Below are 24,654 nucleotides of genomic sequence, written 5' to 3' on the forward strand. Positions count from 1 at the left end.
GGGGGGTTCTGGGCTGCCAGCGCACGGGGCTGCCTCACGGGCAGTTTTCCCCCCACCAACCCTCCCAGTCCCTCTCCTCGGGGCTGCTCTCCAGCCATTCCTCGAGGGCCCAGCCTGGGTCTGTGCTGGGGATTGCCCCGACCCACGGGCAGGACCTCGCCCTTGGCCTTGTTGAACCCCAGGAGGTTTGCCCGGGCCCCCTCTCCAGCCTGCCCAGGTCCCTCTGGGTGCCATCCCTGCCCTCAGCGTGTCCCCCACCACACAGCTCGGTGACGCGGATGAACTTGCTGAGGGTGAACCGATCCCACTGTCCGTGTCACCAACAAAGACGTTAAAGAGATCCAGAAGAAACCCATATTTGAAATGTATACAAATATTTTAAAAATATATAAATATATAGATATATAAATGCTGTCATAACATTACTAATGCCAGGGCTGGGCATATATAGGGAGCAATGTCAGTAGAGAACCTTTTGGAAAACCCCCATCCATGAGTATAGCCTGTGGTTCTCTGCTCCTTCCTCACCTCTCAGCCAGCGAGACTCTTCCCCTTCCCCTCTAGCTGATAGCTCTTCGCCCTGGCACTGAGGGAATGGGCAGCACTTTTTTGGCTGGTCCTTTGGAAAGAGCCTGAGCGTCCTCTGTCCTTTCCTGACTCCAGCCTTTTCCAAGAGGGGTCCTAAGTTCATGTTCTTTATGAAAAAGCTTATTGGTTACCCAGTAAGAAGATTAATTGTAAAAAGTGTATTGAGAAGGCAAAGAGTACGAGAAAAACAAAACAAAAGCAAGATCAAAGTAAATCCAAAGTAAGCATAAACCCATCCTTTCCATAAGGGTAGAGAAACAAACCTCACAGTGCTTAATACAGGTAAACCTGAGTGCTATCTCTGATTTTAATAAAACCATCTCTCTCGTTATTACCACAAGCTGTATTCATGTCAGTCTGTCGGAACCACTACAAACACTGTCCGTTATCCTCGGTGCTGTCAGCCTTTCAACTCCTCTTTGCAACCTGTGACAAAGCCACTGAGCTGAACGGGACATCTAACCAGGTTCTGCATCTGTGTAGCGAAGCGAAGCCTGGCTCTTCGTTATACAGAGGCTTCAGCCAGGCGCAAGCTGAGGGTTCTTGTCTTCTCTCACCTCTCTTGATCCCTTACTGTTCCTCTGTCCCTGGAGGAGGCCAACCCACCTGTCCCCACCTCCATCACGCATTCGCCTTGGAACACTGGCATCTTGCCCGATTCCTCTGCAGGGCAAGACAAAACGGGCCCTTGCAAATCGCCGGGAAGGCATCGTCCAGGAGGATTCTCTGACAGATCTTCAGGGGAAACCTAAGCACGTCCAGTGCTCCCTAGTACACCCCGCTGACATGCCCTTGGCTAGATCCCAAACAATTTTTACACCTCTCCGCCCCGCTGGGACAGAAGCACCCGCCTCACCCAGGTGCTGCCACAACACAGATGTATGAAAGCAGAAATGCATCTGTCATAGTTTAAGCCTCTTCACAGAGTTGTCTACATTAGGAGGGCTTCTTTGGCAGCTAGCAAGGCCATTGTCCTAAGGGGCAACCAGCCCACCCGAAACCTGAACCGACCCTGCAATTCCAGCTCTCTGCAGGGACTGAAAAATAAGCTCAGGAGACCACGCTTGGCAACAGGCACCTCAAAGAAGTGCCTATCTTTGGAGTGGTCAAGATGGGCTTTTGCCTTTGTAGTTGAGATCCCAGCTGCTTAGTGTCCCTTGATCGGATTAACATGCCAACACACGCCACTCTTCTGCACAGGGCCTTCCCCCTCCCAGAGTGTCCTCTTCTGACCTTCTCCAGGCTTGTTTTGTTGCGTCTGACCTCAAAGGCTATCCTCGGAAACCACCAGTTGTTGCAAACATGGAATTGAATGGAAAAATTCAGTACTCACTAGTGGTGAGGCAACTGTAGTCTGCCAAGAGATCTGCTCCTGGTTTGGCTCCCCAGAGAACAGTCCCAAATGAAGAATTATCAGAGTCATACAACAGGAGACACCAAATTTCAACTTGGAACTGGCAACATCCAGGGGAAAGGAGCAGGGAAGCCACGGGTGGATGCCCATGACCTGCCTGCTTTTCCAAAAGTATGCGAGGCAACTGTTTCTAAGCAGAGACAGAGCATCTCAGGATGGAGAAAACTAAATATCATGCGGGTTGGAGGCTAGCAGTTGGGTAAGGAGACTCTCTCCCAGATAGGCTGAAAGTACTGGAAGGTACGGCTGCTTCAAAACAAAAAGCTGTCCTCAGGAACAGTCCTGTGTCCCTCTCCACATTGTCATGTGGGTGACAATCACAAAACCTGCCCTGCCAAGCTAAAAAAAGGAGGGCTTGAGGTAATACTGCAAATACAAAGCACTGACCACCAGCACTGTTCCATAAAGAGGAAGAGACAGAAAGAAAAAGAAATAAAAGGGTAAAAGTCTTCCGAAGAGAACATTTCACCATTTGAAGAGAGCGCATCCAGAACCTCTACTTTAATTTTATTTAGGTTTCTTTCTGCTCAAAAAAGAACCTAGTGAAACACAGATTAAAGGAGTATTCTGGATATAATATCACTACCCTGTTAATTCCACCATTCCAGTTAGCATTAAAGGTTGCAGGACTGAAAATTAAGGATGTGGGTAGTCAGGAAAGTTACTGAAGATATACGGAAGTTTGTTCAAAGCCTTTCTGCCTTTAAAACATGGGCACACAATACTGTCCTTTATCTCTGCAAAAATAGTGATCGATGAAAGAGTTTAGGTCCCAGTCCTACCCCAAGAAACTGCTGTAAACTGACTTCAGCCTGTCACAGTTCTTATACAAATAAATAATGTTTGGAATAGCCTCTTCCTCCAGCAGACTCATACCTCACTATATGGCCTCATTAACTGTCAAGTTTCCAGATGGGATAGCAAAATAATGAAAGCCAGTCACTCTGCTGTCAAGGCAAGAAAATCTGTTCCCTTTCCAGCTCCTGTTGTTGTAACATGATGGATGGCCTCTTAAGTTCTGCTCCAGAAAGCTGCCAGGCGTCACCACAATTTCACACACTTTATCGAGACAGAAGTTTCAGTCAATCAGTAACGAAAATTGAGATCTAAGGTGATTTCTCAGGCCAGCTTCGAAAGGCGTACAGTACAAGGGTTCCATTGTGCAAAGTTCATCAGTAGGACACGGGCTAATTAACTAAGCAGTTTTCTGAACTAGTTAGTTTTCAAGCAACAGCTTTCCCCACAAACAGGCAGGCATTATCTACAGTGAAAGTTAAAAAACTTTAGGGTGTGGTTCCAAACTGGACTGATTAACAGATTTCACTATTAGCACTACTGAAGCATCTATTTTTATATCCAATCCTACACAAAAAGTCTATTATCTGTAAGTGTCCAGGGACATTGCAGCAGGAAGGGCAACTGAGACTGTTCTGACGAGATCTACGAAGCCTGCTGCAACATTTAGACCTAGTTTTCTGCCAGACTATCTACAAGACCCCAATTATAGTGTGATTAAACATATAAAACATAGCGGCCTTTCCAATGAAAAATAAGCTATTTTATAATCCTTTCCCCAGGTGTGGCTGCATATATTAAAGGAAACAGTTACTTTGCAAAACCAACCAACCAACCAACACAGGTGTATGCTGCATGCTATGACTTTGAGTGACACTGAGGTCAATGCAAAACACATTGCTCCCATCCTCTTTCCATGGAAGTATATATAAATAAATAAATCTTTATTTTTTAAATATTTGATTATTCCAACTCCCTTTTCTACACTGATCATGTTGCTGTGCCCCTTTAAGGCAGAGCTGCACTGACAAAAGATTGTAAACAGCCATCATTTGAAGGACTAGAGTCATTCTCAGCTGGCCAGCATTACTGCATTACCCAAGTAATTTTCCAAAGTAACTCTCATTTGCATTCAGAATAACCATGGGACTAGAGAATGCTGAAAGACATGAAAAAAAAAAACAAAAAAAGATTCTCCGAAAGAAACAGCCATGCTTTGAGAATAACCCACTTTCTGAACCAAGACAAAGGGTTTTTGAAATTTGCACAGAGACCTTATTCAGATGCCAGTTTCCTAAGAGTTGAAATAAACTCACTCTTACCCCTCAGACTCTTCAACTCTCAGAAAGGATGAGAGCAGATGCAAAGACAGCCCCTATGAGGTACTGCAAACATTACTCTTGTCTAAGAAACCGGTCAAATTCGTGGAGACGTGGCACTAAAGGCCAATTTTAACATGATCACTCAACTCCATTTCGGAGCTGTTCTTCCACAGCTACCTGCCAGCACAGCCACCTTTCTGAAGCGATGCACAGTCTCACAGGGTGAGGTAGCATCTTCTATCCCACCAGCTGCCATAGTCAGGACACGTTCCCCTGCCGTAACCCCTGAAGACCCTCTTCTCAGCAGGAAGAGGACCTGGAATACATCTGTATCTGGGTACTTTCCCTCCTTTCTCCTGGATGTCAGCAAGATGCCACGTGCGTGGTGTCATTTGCTTCAGGCCGTGCAAGAGTTTAACCTGCTGTTTTCAAGGGCTGGTGCTTAAAAAGTGGGAGGATCCAGTCACAGGACTCGGAAATACTCTACTTACCTTGTTCACCCTCTTCTTCTGCTTGTTTTACAGTACCGAGCCTCTTTCCCCAACATCCAGCTCCTAACCACACACATCACCAAAAGAAGTCCGAATCCAAAGCTTACCTGATCTTTCTCAGGCTTGTCAGAGATGTCATTCAGACTGGTGGAAGTCAGGTTTCTGTGAGTCATGGCTGGACTGCCTGCAAGAACAATGTCGACACCAATTAAAGCACCAGTTTTGATCCAGTCAGAAGAACACAGAGGCTCAGGCTACAGCAACACCTTTCCTTGCAAAAGGGAGGTTGATGTGGGGAATTTAAGACCCTGAAAGGCTGCTTTCTGTGACTTTACGCGGCACACGGGATATCAAGATGCTAACGCTTCTTCATCTCTGACTCCCAGCGTCCCCGTGACTCTTAGGACAGCCAAAGAGTCTAAGGGTTTCTCATGATTCCTGCCCGTGGGCGAAAAAAACCTGCACAGCAGCACCAAGCTGCTGACACCGATGCTTCTGGGTCGCCCGGGACCCGGTCACAAACCTAGCCCTCAACAGAGCTGGGGCCCTCGTGGTCGCTCCGACCCGCAGAGCCCTCACCTCAGTGCTCCCACAGAGGTGGCATCGGCCCTACGCTCCTCGGCATCTCAGGCTTTGCTTCGCAGCTCACGCAGCAAGGGAGGCTGGCAGCTCCCGGGCCTTCGAAACAGCCAATAATAAGCATCCTCTTTTCTTCAAGGAAGCTCGGTAACTAATCTCACTGAAGCCGAACAGTTTCACTGATTAAAACAACGTGCGCCGCACACTGATAGGCCAAAAGTCACCAATTCCTGACACCAGACACCCCAGAGAGATGATAAAAAACCCAGGGACAAAGCGCTGAAGCAGTACACCTCCATTTCTTTTTCAAAGACCAACTGCTCACTGGCATTCAAGCACTGCAAAACAGCTAGTAAGGGGCTGCTTGCTCCCTCATGGATTACTTATGCTACTTATTCTTGTGTTCTCAGAGACTAGCGGAACATATAGAAATAGTTCCCAAGAACTTGGAACAAAGCCCCATGATTCCAGAATTCAGTTCTAAAATCCCTCTAAAAGCATCTACAGTTAAAAGTGAAGAAACCCAGAAATAGCCATGACTTCAAAAGAAGAAAAATAATTTAAAGAAAAAAAAAAAAAACACAACAAAATTCTGGGATTGATATAGTATTATAAACTAGAGCCATCAGTATGCATTTTTTTAATTATTCTGAAGTTTTCCCATCTCTTCTCACTCACGCTCACAGGAACCAGCAGCACAGCAACAGGAGTTATTATCACAGAGTTTCTGATCATGGACGTAACCAGAAAGACAGAAAATACTCAAAAAGAAATGGCACTGAGGCATTTCCCAACTTAGGCTATGTTTCAAGACAATATTGATTAAACTGATGCTTTGATATTCATATCAAAATGAAAGTTCAAGTTTTCAGTGTTCATCGGCTCCTGGTGCAAACAAGCTCTACAATAAATCAGCATACAGAGGAGGGGGAAAAAAAAAAAAAAAGAGAGTGGGAAGAAAAAGATCTGGACTCCTAGAGTTGGCTTTTCTTTACAACATAGTCAATGTACGTGGAGAGAGACTTAAAGCTTTCTTTCTTATGAGCCACTTGGAATCACAATACACCTGCTCTGTGGTACTGCCGCATCCAGGAACGTCAACACAGCAAAAGCCAAGCACAATTAAATAAATTAGATATTACACAAGGGGGATCCCCAGCTTTTCCTCTTCCTGCTGCTGTTGCGAGCCAGATTTAAGACCCCACCTAACTCTACAAAGTTTTTATAAATACATTTACTTATAGAGGGAGAAATGCCACTTGGAAGACCCATTTCAGCTACATGTATTAGTAATCATTCTCCCAACTGATTAATAGCAAGCCAGTCTTAGAAATGTCTACAAATGTTGACTGAATGTTTTCTATGAATCTGTAGGTAGGAGATAAACACATAAACCAAACAGGAAAAAAAGCGATAAATTTGCTCACGTGTGTCATGTCTGTTATATGGCATAGACATTACTTTGTTCATAATACCTTCTGTGATATGAATAATTAATAAATATTCTGATTTGGTAAAAAGCAAAGTTGGGCAAAAAAAAAAAAAAAAGAAAACCAAACCAAAATAAACTCAGGTTATTGTAATCCTGAAGGCCATTATTGAAACCCAGGGCTCCTTTTTCTTGTATGGTGCAATGAATTCTCTTTTAAAGGTTGCACAGACACTGCCAATTCTGGGAAATCTTTAACGAGTGTATGATATACCCATAAGTTACAATGAAAGACTGGAGCCCAATGCAGAGATACACATGGCTGCTTTGCAAATCTGAGCCAATAATGTCAAATAAAGAAGCAGAGAAGCACTTCCTTTAAAATGCGAAGCTTGTTCAATGCTGATAATTGGTGTCACGCAGCTCAGCAAGTCAAAGCAAAGTTTCTATCAGTTTCTATCATCTGTGTGCTACTGAGTGAGAGAAATTAGACAAGAGCGTCTTGGGCAGAGTTAAACAGATCTGGAGAAGCTGGAAGACCTGCAGAGATGGGGATACTGGTGGGCTGCTCTCCAAGCCTGGTATCCCACACTGCCCACAGCCACTGACGGGTTTGGGAGAGCTTCTGTTCTGCTGTGTCCTGGCATGGCTAACAACTCCACTGAGAAGACCCTAAGTATGGCTTCCAAAAAGCTTTGAGCAAGGGTAGGCAATACTAATAAGTTTATTTTATACAGCTGTTTAATGCTGTTTCAGTGCATTTTATTCAGAAGAGTTGCACTGTGTAACTGTAGAGAAAGGCATCTGCTGATGGTATTCCTTCATTTTCTGCAGACCGCTTTGGTGGTTTTCCAAATTTCTAGGTCCAGTTCTGGAGTAAACAGACTAAAATCAGGACTCACAGCTTTCACAGCTGATATTTCTCCAGATTACAACATTTGTTTGCTTTGTTTATTAGACGTCCAAGGCTGAATGTTTCTTAGGAGATAATTACCCTTCCTTCTAGAGAAAGTGGCTAGTGACTTCATTGCCTCTTGCTAGCAGCCCCTTTCTCCCAACATGACCAACACAACCACATCAAACTCAGAGCAGCTCTTCTCAAGGCATCCCATATTTATTCCCAACCTGGACGGACCCATGTGCCAAAAACCACTTGTCTGTCTTTTCCAGTTTTACCCCTTGATTTAATAAATGCCACGCTTTCCTACAAACAAGACCTTGACTATACTCTAAAACCATCACAGCTACAGGAACACCACCACTACAAGGCTGAACATGGACGAGTGCAGGGAGCCTACGAGGGACGTCTGACAAAACCCTGTACAACAAGAAGCACAAAACTCTGGGCAGAGGGCTCTCAGGAAACTCCTTCTGCCACGGTTAAGAGCTCTTTGCATGACGAATCTGACCATAAATCCTTCACTGGCAATTCAGCACTGCTCTGATATTTTCACTAAAGAAACCATGTGATAGCACTCCTACTTCAGCCAGTGGCAGAGCTCCTAGCAAGGAGGAGGACCTGAGCCCGAGAAGAAAGCACACCTGAACCAGCACTCGTTTCTGAGAGTTATCCCCACAAAGAGCTGTGAGCACGTTAGCCATAGCTCCAACTTCTTGGCACAACACACAGACCTTATTCACTCCCTTTTTCCATCATCAGACTGGCCTTGCATTAAGAGATCTGAGCACCAAAACTTGATAATGTACTCTTTGTTCTTTGGAGGTAGGAAGCAGCTCACAATCCCAATTTAAATAGGGCTCTCACGGGCTAAGGCGATTCGTATCTCCACCTCCACTTGCAAGAAATTTTACATTTAATGCTGACAGGCAAAACCTCCTGAGCATGTAATATGACTGTTCTCCCCTAAAGTTCGATGTCTGTGCATATCATCTTTTGAAGATGCCTCAGAAGGTCCTCAAGTTCAGACAAGTCCCACTCAGTACTAACTTGGACTATCTCTATAACAGAGACTGGAAACCACAAGCTTCACCTGTTACCAGCTTTGCTGACCTAAGGAACTTGACAGTATCCCCGCCTGCATTTAGAAGTCTTTCCCAAATCCTTCAATTTACTTTGCCTGCCAAGCAAAGTCACTAACAGAAAAATGCTGCTAGAAACACAAGATCCAACATGTGCGATACTGGCTCAAAAGCCATTTGGCTTTGTGGACACTGTGGCTCAAATTTGTACAGCCTAAATCATTTCTGACTCAGGCTCCTAATGGTTGTGCACCTTTGAAGACCCAAAGCCAAGAAGCACATGTCCAATACTCATTTTTTGATGTAGGTATAACGAGCCTCATCATGAGAGCAACCCTCTGCAGCAGGCTCAACCATTTGGAGGTTATAGCGACACAAGGTAATCTCAGTCTCTGGGATAAGCCTAGCAATACTGCTTCTGAGAAAGACCCGAGAGAGGGGAAAAAAAACAACCTTGAAAACTTGGGGGTCCCCAGGTGACCAGTTGAGAGGAAATATGGGAGCAGAAGGAAGCAACAAGCCTCTCAGCCTACAGGCTCTCAGTAAACCTGCGTAAACCAGCCTGAGTAAACCAGCCACGTAAAAAGTTTCTGCTGCCAAGACCTTGGCCAAAGACTTCAGCGCACGATGTTCACCTCTATGCAGTTTGCTAACTAAGGATAATTTCCTGATTCAGGCCTAATTCACATTACTGTCTCTCTGGCAAAGGCGATGTGATCCTCTCCTTGGCTGTGCTCAGTCAAGTAGTGGTGCAACAAGTAAGGCAGGCAGTCCAAACCCCTCCACGTTATTACCTCTTTTGACTAGTAGGCTCAATAGTCATCTTTCACGAGGAATATCCTGAAATTCAGATTTCTGTAGATTGCTATGGCCTACAAAAAATGTCTCTGTGCCATCAGTGCAATAAGCTGTGCCCTCCTGAGGGATCAGCACGCTCCTCTGTGATCAGCAGAGCTCCTGGTCAGTAATGTTTTACAGAGGATAAACAGAGAGCAGCAGGGCCTGAGAGAGTCCAGCCTATTACAGAGAGAGAAATCTGGCAGGGCCTGCTAGCTGTGTGGCAAAGGAAGCCTACGGTTCTGTTTAATTTATATGGAAATTAAAACATTAGAATGCATTTATAATTCTGCATTGGTGGGAAAATTCATGAACCGCCAAAGGATACTTTAACAAGTATGGAAAGAAATGTCACTAGGTGGCTTAGTAGAGAGATCACCACTTGAAGGGGAGTTCAGGCTGACCTACCTGTTTCATCCCAGGTGAAGAAAAAAGCAAACCAGCGTGAACCAGAGCAGTGGGAGGGGATAGTGGGGGTGACATGGACAGCCAGAGCAGCAGCCATTCCGCAAAGAATGCATTTGCAGCTAAGGCAGCAGCAAGCGTTAGGAGACGGGCCGGCGTGAGTTACCCGTTCCTTTTCCTCTGACATCCTCCCAACCCACCTGCCCTCACCCCTGTCCCCTGCCCCTGCCCGGGACTTACTGAGCCATCCCACGCTGGGGCTGTGCTGCACCCGGATTTCATCAGCCAATGGGCGGGTTGTGAGGCAGGGCACGGAGCTCTCGAGTGGGCTGCGTGCTTGTGTGGTGCAGAGCAAGAGACAGGAGCAGCAGCAAAGAGGAAGGAGAGAGCAAAGTTGAAAAGTCAAAGGGGAAGGGGAGAAAAAAAAAAAAAAGGCAAGATAGAAATGCTCGAGCAATTGCACAAGCAAGCCAGGGAGGAGACAGAGTGTTTGAACAGTCGCAGTTACACACAAGTGCACCCTTCCACTTAGCTGGGTGACCAAAGTGCTAAGCCCACTCATTTGGAGCACGACGTCTCCTCTGCAGCTCCAACCTTTCAGTGTTCAGCGGGCAGGTCTGGAGCCACTTTGCCGTCCCCGGTGTCTAAAACTCAGGTATCTTAGAAATGGGTTTGAAGCGACTGAGGAAGGCAGGTGCAGCGCTGGCTGGGCTGAGTGGGCCCAAGCGGCGGTGTGGGCAGTAAGAACAGCAGACACACGGCGGTTTTGGGAAAAAAAAAAAAAAAAAAAAAAACAGGTCATGTCCCTGTGGGAGCCAATTTTGAGCATCCGGATCATGTACGCACCCAGGCACACCGACTGGGGCTTGGAAATGCGTACCCTTAGTCTGCAATGCTTCAAATAACGCAAACAGCTGAATACATTGGCAGGGTTTTTCCAAGCATTCCTTGAAAAATATCTAATTTCTGACTTAAACTTCTCTCCTCCTGTGCTGGTATTATTTGGCTGACGCTATCATTCAGCTCTCTAAAGGGACAGAGGATGCAATTTGTATGCAAAACACTTAACTGAATAAAGCTAAACTCTAATGCAGAATAAAAACTTTAGAGGAGAAAAGTTCCCATCTGTTGCTAACTAGCCTTTTCTCAGCACATCAGCCGACGTGTTGCAGACAGCCTAACTGTTATTTTAACTCAACTGCTTCCAAACCACACTGTCAGCCTAGCGAAAATAAATGATGTTCGCGAGGTGTTTGGGCAGCACAGACACCATCCGCATGGTGATGGGTGGCATGCCATTATTTATGCTGGTTAAACACATCACAGTTTTCTACAGCCTCTGCCAGCTTGCTTTTAGTATGACCCCGCCACTTCTCTGCAACGCTTTTGCCAAGGGCTCTCACAGGTGTTAAATTATACAAAACGCTGGCAGGCAGGAAGCTTTTAAACAAAAATGTCGAAATTGCATAGGAAATGTCACCACCAAAGCACTTGTCAACATTGATTCAACAGTCCTCAGGCACCTGCACAGGGAAAGGTGACTACTGTTCTCATTTTAGACTGCAGCAAACCCATGGCAGACCTCCATTACGACCCAACCACAAGGACCGCTGGAGAGCTGCTAGTGTATATATACGTTACTAATTGCCAGGCTTCAGGTCAAGGGCTGTACCCTGTGCCAGGGAAGGACACAAACAGCTCTTAGAAAGCCAGTCAGCAAAACAAGACTCACAATAAAACCTGTCCAAAAAAAGCCACTGCAGGAGTTCAACTGAAATGTGAAATCAAAACATCCTCATCGAACGCTTCACACAGCTCAACCTTCCGCCAATAAAAGAAACGAAAAAGGCGGTGTCTCTGTAAGGTAACTTCGAGTCATTAGTTGGTATAGCTTTGTCTGCTCAGCTTTTTGATAATCATCTTCTTCCTGCCGCAAGGACAGCAAAGGAGTGCTTTGATTTATCCTCCTCCATCCAATGTCTCACAAGACGCTACCATCTTTTGCCCAATTTACCTTCCCGAGAGCAAAAGCATTTCTGAGAAAACATCCTCCCACAAGCACGATCCAAATATCAATCTTTATGACACAGCAGTGAACAAAAGGCATTCAGTGAACACCTTTGCCGCTCAGAAGTTCTGTGTTTCAGCCGATCTGATCGCTACCAAGTCTTATCTTCAAAAAAAGCAGTGAAATGAAAGAAGGGGGTGGAGCAAAAACATGCTCATTTTCACAGTCTTAGCAACTTTCTGATTATTCACCTTTTTTTCCTGCTTTATGCATCTTAGGACACATTCAGAAGTTTTAAGATTAAACATGATACCTGAACAGGAGTTTATACAAGCTTATGAGGAAGCTAAGAAAGGCATACAAAATGTCAGAGCCCCTAAGACTTAGTTCTTTAAGTGCTCTGAAATCAGTGAGATACAGGCATCTCAATATCTTTGAGAAGCATGGCCCAGAGGATATTTCCAGCTTTCAGATCTAACAAATACCCTTGAAGAAATTTGTCATTATTTAATTTGGGTCTTAAGCCCAACTGCCCTGACAGAAAAGAGAAAAAGAAAAAAAGAAAATCATGGGCAGAGCCCATGTTAGTGACATCATGCTAAAGTGTTTCCTAAATAAATGTTTTTGAAAGTAATTAAATACAATTAGGTACCTATTAAAATCATAGGCTCCAAATCAATTGTGATTACCCAGTAAAAATTGCATAATATTTTTTACACAGAACCTGCAGCAGGGTCTGGTTCAGCTTCAGCACCGATCACTTCATTAACGACCCTTAATGAACACACAGTAGCTGCGGCATCCATTAAACGAGCAGGGTGCTTTCTAATTTACATCAGCACATTTTACGGGTGATCTAGAGAGAAGGAGTTTCCCCTTTCAACAACGGTGGTACCCGTCAGTCGAGTGGAAAGCCAAGCTGCTTCCCAGACCCACCGACCCATAAACCCCGCGTAGGGAGGCGAGGAGGAAGCGATGCACAGAGGGGCTGCTGCTCCCCTGGACCTGGCGGCAGCGTGAATATCGGACGAGGGCTGCACTGAGGCCAAAATAAAAGGGAGACACTGAAAGGGAATCCCTACCTGGAAAGGAACTCTAGGGAAATCTGTAAGTGCCTGGGGCTGATGGCGGTTGCGTTATTGCGATCAGCCGTGTTGAGAGACAGCTGCACTCCCGCTGGCCTCATTAAATTTTTATCTGTCTAAAGGACAAATTCTGCCATTAGAAGCACACGAGAGGCACTCATTGAATTCCAGGGAGTGGGGTAGAACTCCATCAAATGCATTCTGGAGTTACTTCTTCATTAAAGTGTAAATAATAAATAACAGTAACAACTATTCATGAAGTATTTCCCTTTGTACGTGAGCCTCTCCCTCCTTAAATCTCAAAGCACTGGAACTGTCACAGAACATAATGCATTATATATTCTCATAACACATAAACATCCCAGGTGGGAAAACAGAGGCAAAACAACATAAAAGGAGTGGCTGAAGGTCAGCCAGCGGGCTACACAGAGCCAGGAAAGAATTTCTTGAGAATCACTCCAACTGAGACAGGACCTGCACAGCCCCTTCAAACAAGAAAAAGAAATTAATGGAAAACAAAGTCACCTATGATCCAAGTAACGGATGCCCTTAGCCATGAAAAATAAGCAGGGGCTGGAGAGAGAACTTAGATGACCGCCCTTTGTCAGCATCATCCTTCCCAGGATAAGCAGGCTATTATTTTCTCTTTAACCAGCCCTGCAAGTCTAGCTCCACACAGTGAAGAGACAGGGCTTACTGCCCAAGGTATCGTTAAATAATATACTGAGCATGATTTACCTTCAAACCCCTTAAATAAGTTTTAATTTAACACCCTGAGGTTTGGATGGCTTCTCAAGGAATGACTTTAACTGCAGAAGTGAAGAAGTCAACGTTCACCAGCTGCTGAAAAAAACAGAGGCTGTTACAAGCATGGGGTGCAGGAAAAACAGGTGCGATACCGAGGCGGAAGGTGGACATAGGCTGTAAACAGGGCCCATTTGAACCCTCTCAGTAAAGACTCTGGTTGTGTTCGAAGGAGGCACTAATCATAGCGACGCCACACAGTCAATCCTAAAGGTTTCTTTACATTTCTAGGCCTTAGGAACTCACTGAGACAGGTACTCGGAATAAAAAGCTAAACTTGAGTACTTGCTCGACTCTAACATCAGAAAAAAACGTATCATTGCCCAAACATAGCGTCAACAGCCAAAAGTTAATTCCTTTCTTAATCCTGACTGAAAACAAACGCGAGTGACTCGCTGGGTGCCCGGTCCTGGAGTGACGGATGCACCCTCCGGGGATCTGAAGCGCCTGGCTGATTTGAGGGCAAAAAACCTGAGGTACCGACAAATTTTATGCCTGAGACTAAAAGGAAATGAGCAGGGAGGGGCTTGAGAAGCAACAGTTTAGCCACAGCTCCTGATCACCACCTCTCTCTTGGGCCTGGCCCTCCACAGGCACTCCAACATGAGGATAATACCCAATTAGCAAGGCGTCTGCTCAAGGCTTGCGGGAATTTGCGGGCCAAAAGAAAAGCTTGGGAGGGCCCAGGAGAATCTTTCCCCTCTCTGATGTGGGCTCTGGAAGAGGCTCCCCTCTCTTGGGCACGCACCGACCACCTCGTTTGGCCACGCCAAGCTCCTTCCCCAGAACTGGAATTTCTCCAAAGCACAGTCCCTCTCTTTGCTCCAGTGGACTCCTGCAGGGATAGCCACCGAAAAGCTGCACGCTCGGGACATCCCCTTCGTTTGGGTTACTGCACCCTTGTGTTATTCACTTAACCACCGCATTATCAAGGCATTCGTACGTGACAAGAGGCAGCATCAAAAGCAATAAATATTTTTCACATGCACATACACAGCTGCGGCAAAAGCAACGGATAATAAAAAGTAGTAGATATTAATAAAGTATGATAATAGGTTAGGGAGAAATGTTAGAGTGAGTTCTAGAAGCAGAACAAAGAAAGCTAAGAGGCCTTAAATGTAGCAAGAAGAAAATAATTTCTTCGTCTACTTTCATATCTGGTTATTATAAAATGGCAACTTTTAGACAAATTTCCAGACTGCAACAGGAGGCAGTTGACAGAACTCCAAGACATGACAATAGGCTTAAAACTCCTATTTTTTGATTAACAAGGCCTCTATAGCTGTCTGCATCCATGCACACGCACACATTTATAGACACCACTATAAACACACCACTATTTATTATGCCATTTTTTCAGAGGAAGAGAAACATATTCACACCACAAAACAACTTTAGAATGAATAAAGCAAGATGGAAATCAGCTTTACCCACACTGGACAAGGACTGTACTGCAATAAAATGCAAGCTAGCTGTTACTATCATGTAATTTTTGATTAAGAGTGCCATCGACACCATCCGTTACAGAAATCGAACGCGCAGGAAAGCTTCGTCTCTGCTCAAGCATTTCAGATGATCGGCCTCTGAGGTTCAGGCACGATTGGAGTTTTCTGTAAATCCCTCTCTCCTATTGCTGTTCCTACACTATATCCTACATGCCAGCTGCAAGAGCATCCCTCTGCCCTCCCCTGCACCGCCGGCACCCTCTGCCTGCCACCTCCCCTCCTCTCCCACTCAGTCCAGTGAAGATACGGTTAGAGCGATGTGCCACGGTCAAAGCAGCCTTCAGAGCCCACCGCTGACGTGTTGTCAGCACGGGTCTCGCTACACTAATCATGGGTTAGAAAAGCATTGTCAAGGCAACGCAGTTAGTTTTTGGCGGGCAAGTTTGGTGGGTTGCTTTAAAAGGGAAGGCTATAGCCAGTTAGCCTCTGCATTACCATTATCGGGGTTGGAAAACATCCTACTTGCACTGGAGACGGTCTTTCCTATGTCGGCCAGAGAGCGCAGGTTGGATTTCTTGGTCTGGTGCCGGTGCTTCCTCAGCAGCGTGTAGGTGACTTTGTCCTTCAGTTCTGATTTTAAAAGGCCCGTCTCGATCTGATTGTCAACGACCATTTCTGTCGCACGCAAAGAAAGGGGCGAGAGAGAGGAGAGGGCAGTTAATCACGAAGCGCAAAACTCAGCTGCATCAAGGGAGAGCCGGGGGTGAGAGACGGATCATTCTCTCCCTATCTTTTTGGAGGCTTTCCCTCCCATCTTAAAATCACCACCAGATTTTGCCACTTTATTTTTAATGAGAATCTCATTTAGACATTTCTTTTGAAACAGAACATACGCATTTCCATCCAACAAAACCCATCAGTCACCGACACAGACTTCCTTCTGTTATTTTCATACGTGCCACTGAGCCTATTTTAAATCAACTGTGCCAAGGATAAGATGGTTCTTAGTTCAGAAAGGGCGTCTGTTCTGACCCTGTATTTTTATGAAGAAGCTACAAATACATGGCAAGTTCCAGTAGGCTCCCAAAAATAACACAGTAATACTTCTGTCAGCTTCAACAAGGCCCGAGTTCAGCTTGCAGGCCCCCCCAGTAAAACCTAATCTGAGGACGGGAAAAAGTTGTGGAGGTGAGTAACTAACTAAATCACTCTCAGAACTGAAGGAAAATGACAGCAACCACAAAAGGCAGAACTTGCTCCGATGGTCACAGGACACGTTATGTGGCTTTGCCTTTATTTGAATCACCAGGAAAAAAGGCCCCCAGCCCACTGCAAAGACTGCTCACCTTCCATCAATTCTCTCCTTTCTGCTCCCCTGTCCCAGGGGAGAAGGGAAAAAGAAGTTAGTCAGAGTTATTAAGAATCTCTATTGTGCATTAAATCTCATAAGTTGTTCCCTTGATTATTTCAGTTAGCATGCTGTCCCCCAAGGGAAAGTGGCAGCTCTTGTTTGTCTACTGGTAACTTTTATTTGTGCTAATAATAAAAGTTATGGGAAAGGGGAGACAGAACATGCATCACATTTGCTAACTCGGTGAGTCAGAAAGTCATCCTCTATATGCTGCCCAAGAACTAATGGCACTTCAAATCACTAGGGAAGAAAGCCTAGTTTTTTCACCCAAAGAGGATGATTATATGCATGTAGTTACAGTTACACTAAATGTTTGGCAAAAGGTTTATTTTTCTGTAAGCTTTTGTCATTTGTATTTTTTGTTAGTGATTTTTGCACTACTTCCTTCAGAACAACAGGTCAGTCTTCATCCAGTTTATCCTTCTCCATCTGGTATTTCTTCCCTTCCGTATTTCTGATATAACCACGAATCAACAAAGAGAGCTCTGAGTTTTTTCTTCCTGCGTGTCACTACTAGACACAAACCAAGTGATCATGATTAAATATTTCCAGAAACCGAGTCTGCAGGCTTCTTGCACATCCCTACCTACCCAATTAAGGATCTGGACCAGAAAAATACCCCACTCAGGATGGTGTTACAGCAACAGCAGCCACTGATTTGTAATTTAATCTCCCATGAACTGGATTAAATTTGGGTGTTGAAGAAGGATATGGAAGGTGACATCTCAAAATGACTTCAAAAAGGAATTTAATGTTTGAGGGTTCACGTTTTGGACCACTGACATCAGCTGCTAGCTTCAGAAGCATGTTCAGCTTCAGCAAAAAACTTCCGAGGTCTTTGTTTGCTTGTTTGGTTGTTTGGTTTTTTAATGTTTGCAAAATTGTGCATTTAGATACAAAGACACAAAAATAAAGGAAGATAAATGCCACCATAAGCACCTACAAAACTAAGCCCAAAACTCTGCAGATAACATCAGAGGCAGCTTGTGTAATTCCAAGTCTTACAAACTAGTGCAACACCTGATATTTGATAATATCTTGCCACGACAATTTTAAGCCTGCTTCCTGAGATTATAATTCAAAGCACTGAGTTTTGTGGGGGTTTTATTTTGTTTTGCTCTTCTACACCGCTTCACACAACAGCTTCTAAACTAAGTGTTTTGGTTAAAGGTGCCTCTGCTGGATGGCTCACTTCTAAAATTCGTTTTTGTATGTCTTCTCACACGTCATCAGGCACACTGTATAGCTCTCAGCAATGTCACTAAGTGTCATCCCAGGCCACGGCTATTTTGATAGCAAAAAAAAAATTGCCATCCCACTCAGCGGCGTGAAGCATCAGCTGGCGCTGTGGCTGCTCTTCACTCGCCTTGGCTGGGGGGGAGCCCCCCATCCTAAACCGAGCCCCACCTGCCTGCCCTGGCCCACCCTGGGACCTCACCCGAAAGTGCCCAGGCTCTGACCCCTCAAGGCCGACGTTCTGCACAGTGTGGTGCGTGCCGGGTGTCTCTGCCCTCTTACACCTCACATTTCTGGGAGTGAACAGAAATTAAGTCAGCGTACGCTATTCCTTTCACACAGGTGCAGTGCTGCCTCAGGGTGTAACTCAGGATATGTGCTTCAGGATCCAAACAGTTCTAGGCAACCACCAAAAACCAGTTCAAGGTAAGCAGTAATTATCACCGAAGTCGGTTCTTTTACTCTTCTTCCCAAATTGAGAACAACTCCTTTCATTTATCTGTCAGCCTTTGCCATGTACCTCTTCTAGCTTTCCCTGTTATTCCTTGGAGGAACATTTCTGTATTTTCCTCTTTTATTGAGAAAGCAGTGCTCTTTCATTAAATCAGTGAAATCTTCATCAGGGTTAATAAAAATGTGTAGGGAAGAGTTGAGGGGAAGACCCAAGGCAGCTTTACTTACCCACCACCTGCGGGAGAGAAGAGGCCTCCATATCCAGCATTATCGAGCCTTTCTCTATACACGTTCTTAACTCAAACAAGCTGTGCAGGGACAAGGTGGCCACGTGAGGTTTGCTCCATCGCTCCCCACCTTGCTCTACCTTCTCCTCGAACTTGATCCACCTACGAGAGGGCAGAGCAACGAGAGCACGTTAAAGCTGCTGGCTCCCTGCAGAGACACATCTCTGAAGGAAAAGAGGCAGCTGAGCCGGCGCGGCATACCGACAAGTTCAAGCACACGTGTTTTCCCACACGCCTCCGAGGCCACAAATCCACGATCAGGTTGCAAAATCTTAATGAACTGGTATGTGTCAGCCGAGCGGCGATAATGCTCTGCCTGCTTGTAAACTATTGCACATGCGAGGTAAAACCTGTTATCTTTAGTAGCTTTCGCCGAGACTTAAACTAACACTGTTTAGCTGACGTTTGCTCCAGGCTGAGAGTTACATCGGCAGCTTCACCGACTCAGCTGAGACCCACTCATCGTTCCTTCCCCAGTTTGTACACCCAGTCCCTACCCCCAACCCCAACAACTCCCCCGCCGCTTCCCCAGACCCCCCCGGGAGAAAGTCAGGGAACTATGTTCACCCTTAAATAATCGCAAGTGAGAAGTGCTGAGCACCACACCCCCACAAAAAGGATGGGAACAGAAAATCAGCATTTCTGGAAATATAGCAACCTGTATTTGTGTATTCAAATCCAGACCATAAAATCTGAAAAATCAGCCACTGCCAAAACACAGCAGCACCAAATGATACTGCCCCACACCCACAGGCTGGCATGAGGCAAAGGGTGGAGGAGAGGAGTACGTCCCAACCGAATCTGAAGATGTTCTCAGCAGAACGAGTGAGCCCCCGCAGGAAAAGACACAAATTCAGGGGCTGCTTCTTTCCCTCTGCTCTCCAGCCACCGTTTAATGATTCAACGAAGTAGGGCTGATAAAAACCAGAAGGCTCATCTCTAGTTGAAGATTAGAGCAAAGGTTAAATCCTGTCCTGTGCAAAATAACTCTTGACGCCTCTAGAACAGCAGGAGGCTGGGCTGCAGCCCACCTCCCCCCCCGGCAAGGCTTGACCCTGCCCTTGGCTCAGTTGCCCCCCCCGGGAGGGAGCCAGCGGCTTTTCGGGAGGAGGCTGCACCCGGCTCGTCCCCTCGCTGCGCTGGGAGAAGGGGAAGAAACGCCGCAGGCCCTTCTCCCTTTATGGCAGCACCCACCGCTGGCTTTGGAATGAGGCGGGAGCGCGGGGAAAGGCAGGTGTTTTAACATCACCGAATGGCAAAGCAGAAAGGCTTTCAAATCCTGTCTTGAGACACTATTTTAATATATGCGGAAAACGAAAATTCCAGTGACTAATATAAGGGGTTTATTAAGACTAAACACACACACGTAAAAGTAAGGAAGGTCATAAATTGGTTCAGAAGAAAATCAGTAACACCAAGTGAAATTATATTTAATCCTGAAAAATGTATTACTTGAGGATTAATCAAGTACGCTTTTCAACTGCAATAACCTCTTTTTAAGACTTCTTTTTAAAAGCGGCTTTTTAACTCAAGCGAAGAGACCGAATTTGATCTCAAATTCATAAGGTTCTATTTAGTTCACAAAATCCAGATATTTCCTAGGATATCTAAGGGGCTTGGGCAGCTGCAAATCCATGAATTTCCACAGCTCTAGACTGTGTGTGAGCTGCGGCTTACCCTGCAACAGCATAAAGGCTGCAAATTACAAAGCGTTTGTCTTTGAAGTGAAAGCGTATTATTCACAACTATCAATTATTTGCTTTCCAGTTACTTTTCTCACAGCAACCACCATACAAATCCAATAAAACAAACGCTAACTTGCAAACCTGTTTGACCTATCCCTTGCTCTACTCCATGCGGTCCCTAAGATAACCCTTTTCCTGATGCCCAGCCATTCCAAGGGGAATTCATTGACAGCCAGGAGCCTTCTGAGCACCCCGACACAGCTTTACACAACTGCTTCTCAAGTTCCCTCTGAAGCCCCCGTGCACACCATCTCCTACACAAACCAACGCTTTCCATACATTTAACTTTGTTCTCTACGGGGTTTTGGAGGGGAAAAAAAAAAAAAAATCTGTTTCTGCAAAAACAGCTCACTCACAACTAGAAAGTCGCATGGGCAGCCGCTGGACAGAGGGAAAAAGTGCCAGACTTTGAGGGTGGAAGAGAAGAGGGCAAAAGAGACAGCCGCAGGGTTAGTGCTTCCTATCGCACGGATATAGAATTGTACAGCTCCCACTAGAGTTCCCCGAGTGTTGAAAGCCATGCTGTCTGCAGCCTAGCAGCAACATACTGTTTTCAGGGCAAAAGATTCTCTCCCTTGCTACCTGAGAAAACAAACGATCAAGTTACATTCCTCATCTCCATCCCGCTCTATTCTCCACATCTACATACTCCTCCTCTCTGCCAGCTGTACTGCGCTTGCAACAGCTAGTAAACGTTCCCGCGACCACGCAAGAGAAGCAGCAAGGTATGACATAAAACCCCTGCGTTTCGATATGCCTCTTGGGCCCTGGCAACTACGCCGATGGCTCCAGCAAGGCTCTCGTGGCACTGGGTACTTCTGAATTCAGGTACCCATCAGCATCGCTGGCTCCAAACGGCTGAGACTTTGGAGAAGAATCTGCCACCGGCGCCACTGGTTGCCTCCAGAATAACACCCTGTGCTTCAAACGCGCGTCTGGGAGCTGCTGGTACAGTCAGTGTACGCATACCGTAAAGACAGCTAGTATCCCTGCTAACCGAGATGCAGAAGCCACCTTATTTTTTAATTTTAGAGTGTCAAGGAGGATTGTGTAAAAGGTGTGTGAATATAATAATGTGTAAAAGGGTGAAAGATATAAATGTACTGCCTGACAGAGCTTATATACCAAAAAAAGACCGCAATAGAAGAAGGAAAAAGCCTATCCACCATCCCACGGTCATTTCACTCCTTTTCTCTGTAACTCCATGATCTTTCTACCATCTCCTTGCCTTGCAGAATGACAATCCCCACACTATGGCAGGCACATCTTGGTCCCCAAATGTACTGTACTAAGCTTCAAAGTAGACTGCTGGGCTCCAGCTGCTTCATGTCTTTTCCTTTCCCTAGTTTGCTCTGTATCCTCTCACTACCACTGAAATTCAAATATTCACATGTTAGTGCAAGAACTTACCCATCTGCACCAGGTAAACCCATTACAAGCACCAAGAAAACTAACAAGGAGCACCCAGAGACCCAAATCTTCAGGTTACCTTTTAACAGCAATAAACCTTTCCTTTCACTGCTCTATTTCTAATGTGTTTACAGGGCTTGGTTATGAAACCCGGCGCACATTAAGGACATTTTCCCAAAATGGCCCTTTATTGGGAACCATGGACCAACCCCATGACATGCCAATAGGCAACAGGACCGTGCAACGGCACAGCGCATCCTCACGCTCTGGTCACAGGCTGAACTTACCCGCTGTCAGAAACGTCACCACTTGCAGGGGGACAACTATAGCTTGTTTATACTGGGGTTGCAACAGCTGAACTCACAGCAATAAAGAACCAGGATGAGCAACTAAAGGTCCTTTTCTGGAAACGTCTTTCGATCAGTAGCTTTAAGGTTCTTGCTAGAAATTTTCCATTATGTGTACCAGTTTTTCTTCTATTGACCAGAACAGCTCTGGAAGGGTTGGTATCATTTGCTAAACCCTCAATACAAACCCTCTTTCCTGACAGCTTCCACGCCCTTTCAAGTCTTAGACCAAAGGGCTGGAGCGAGCTGCCGTAGCTGGCAGCTCCTCTGCCCACTGAAGCACTAAGCCAGCCAGCTCTGGTCGGCATATCCCACAGAAGGAGCAACTCTGCTACTTACAGCAGGTTTTGTTGTGTAAGATGAAATCATTTCAGGAACATCCTGAAAAATCCTGACCGATCATACACTATGCAATATCACTATCAACAAAATAGCATGCGAGGCAGGAGGCTGGGCCAAGTTTAGGAATTACACAGTGCCTCAACAGGGTGCTTAAAGCATGTGATGTATACGTGTATCTTTAAAGAAAGAGAATCATGTATACAGCTCTATCTAGCATTTCTACCAAAGATGTGTGGAAACACATAAAACCAGAAATCATTTGCCAGAGAAGAGGAAAACCTTCCTTTTTCTCTACAGCCTTCTGCCAGTATGAAGAGTGCAGGCATGTCCCACTGTAAGGTCCTCAGAACATCAGAGCAGAGGACTCTGAGAAATGTCCCTCTAGAAACAGCAGTGCTTGGTGATCTGTCATGCAGGACACAGGGCTTCTTTATTCTGATGGTTCACATTTGTGGACTTAAGGAAAACAAAGCTTCCCAATATGCATACTATAAAGGTGAGACCAAAGAGACCGCTCGATAAGAAATACCACAAGAAAGCCTGAATCGTGAAAAAGCTTTGACAATTTCTCATTAAAAGCCCTTCCCAAAGACCTATCCATGGACAGAGGAAAGCAGAATTTGCTGCAAAAAAGCAGAGTTGTATGGTACAGATGACAAAATGCAAGTACTGAACTAATGATAAGAAGGAAGAAAAGCAATAAAGGGAAAAAGGATGACCAACAAGTAAGAAGTTAAAGAGTAAAAGGTGGAAAGTCTTTAAATAGGTTCTCCAAGTGACTGAGAAGTAAAAATAAAGATAGATAAGGGGGTAAAGGGGTAGGTGGTGGGGTGGTTCATTAAATCGCAGGTAAAGAAGATTAAGGTAACCAAACAACACTGGCTAACTACGAACACAGCAGGTGCCCTTAAGATTGGAAGGTGAGCAAAGAGCTTAGCCCAGCCACCATAAAGGAAAAGGAAAAGCCCCAGGTTAAGCGAGGGGGATTGTGAAGAGGGATGGTATAGCCCCAGGCTGCGCTCTGGCTGGGTGAACACCCCTTTCTGGTGGGACTTTTCAGGCCCTCACAACAACCAGAACGCAATTAGGGATTTACCTTTTAAGGCAAATCCCATAAAATTATTTTTACTACATAAAAAAAAAAAAAAAATCAAAACTTTATAAGGCTAGAGGCTAAACAGCAGCCTTTAGATCACAAATCCAATCCAATGGCTCTTTTGACGGTGTTCAGAAATAAACTACATGTAACTTGTGTCAACCAGATCAAAAAAACATGCCAGCTTTTTTCATGGTTTTTTGACCATGGTTTTGGCAAGTTTTTTTGACCAAACCAACAGCAGCAGCAAAGTAACAGGCAGAGAACCTAACCAAGAAACTCAAATTGGGCAACACAATCCAGTATTTAACACACACCTGGAATAATTTCCTCAAAATAAAAAGCCTTTAAATTTTTTTACCTACTTAAAATGAATTTCATCAGTAACTCGCTAGAGAAGGACACAGTCAAAATCTCCCAACTTGTGTTGTGTGGTGGGGTCAGGCTCAAATCTACTTTTAGGTAATAGAATTGAAGTAGTTTTGACACACCTCTAGAAGCTTTATTTGGGCACCGATTTCTGATGACTCTGGCCAAGACACAGTCATTCTTTGAAAAGCACTGATAAGCCCATATGTCTGTTGGCCCTCCACAGGCAAACCATTAAAATAAATCTGGCACTCTATTTTTTTCTAGTTTTCATTTGAAAGGAATATTTAAGCAAATCCTCAAATTCTCTCATTTATCAAAGAAAGGTCATTTGAACTGTACAGGCTCCTTTCTGTGGATTCCCCAAGTGATCCTGTAGCACAGATATTACCCCAATTGGATGCTAAACAGGAATTTCCCATGGGAGTCCTGTGCAGCTGCCCTTCCCTTTCAGGGTAAAGGAAAGCCAACCCACCTTGCAGTCTCCTTCCATTCCATCTCTTGTCCGTCAACAGCCAGAAGTTCATCCAGCTCTGTGAAGAGCTGCGGGGGTGCTGGGCTGTCATCTTCCTCGCCGAGGATGAAGCGGATGCGTTCAGCAGCAGGGGAGACTGCAGAGGTGAAAATACTGCGGTTAACGGCCTGAGAGATGACCAGGGACGTGCGGCTCCTCTCCTTCCCCTTCTCCCCAAAGCCATTCAGCTGCTTCTCCAGGCTGCCTTTTCCATCTGACATCCTAGTCGCTGCGGGCGGAGGGGCGTGAGCGAGGGTATGTC

At 45.4% G+C, this 24,654-nt stretch overlaps 1 protein-coding gene across 2 annotated transcripts in view; it reads right to left on the reverse strand.

Moving 5' to 3' along the window:
* SLC4A4 (solute carrier family 4 member 4) overlaps positions 1 to 24,654 on the reverse strand; it is a 185,704-nt gene that overhangs the window by 68,473 nt on the left and 92,577 nt on the right. Inside the window, exons 4-7 of one of the 2 annotated variants that reach the window (XM_042796525.1) lie at positions 24,354 to 24,489; positions 18,511 to 18,671; positions 15,705 to 15,857; positions 4,718 to 4,794 (exon numbers count right to left, since the gene is read on the reverse strand). In XM_042796525.1, the coding sequence (XP_042652459.1) occupies positions 4,718 to 4,794; positions 15,705 to 15,857; positions 18,511 to 18,671; positions 24,354 to 24,489 (527 nt within the window). Of the gene's footprint in view, positions 1 to 4,717; positions 4,795 to 15,677; positions 15,858 to 18,510; positions 18,672 to 24,353; positions 24,490 to 24,654 lie in introns of both variants that reach the window. The other variant, XM_042796524.1, reaches the window with a different exon arrangement.

The sequence above is a fragment of the Tyto alba genome, unplaced genomic scaffold, assembly GCF_018691265.1.
Source record: "Tyto alba isolate M040663 unplaced genomic scaffold, T.alba_DEE_v4.0 Super-Scaffold_23, whole genome shotgun sequence".
In the NCBI taxonomy this organism is placed as follows: domain Eukaryota; kingdom Metazoa; phylum Chordata; class Aves; order Strigiformes; family Tytonidae; genus Tyto; species Tyto alba.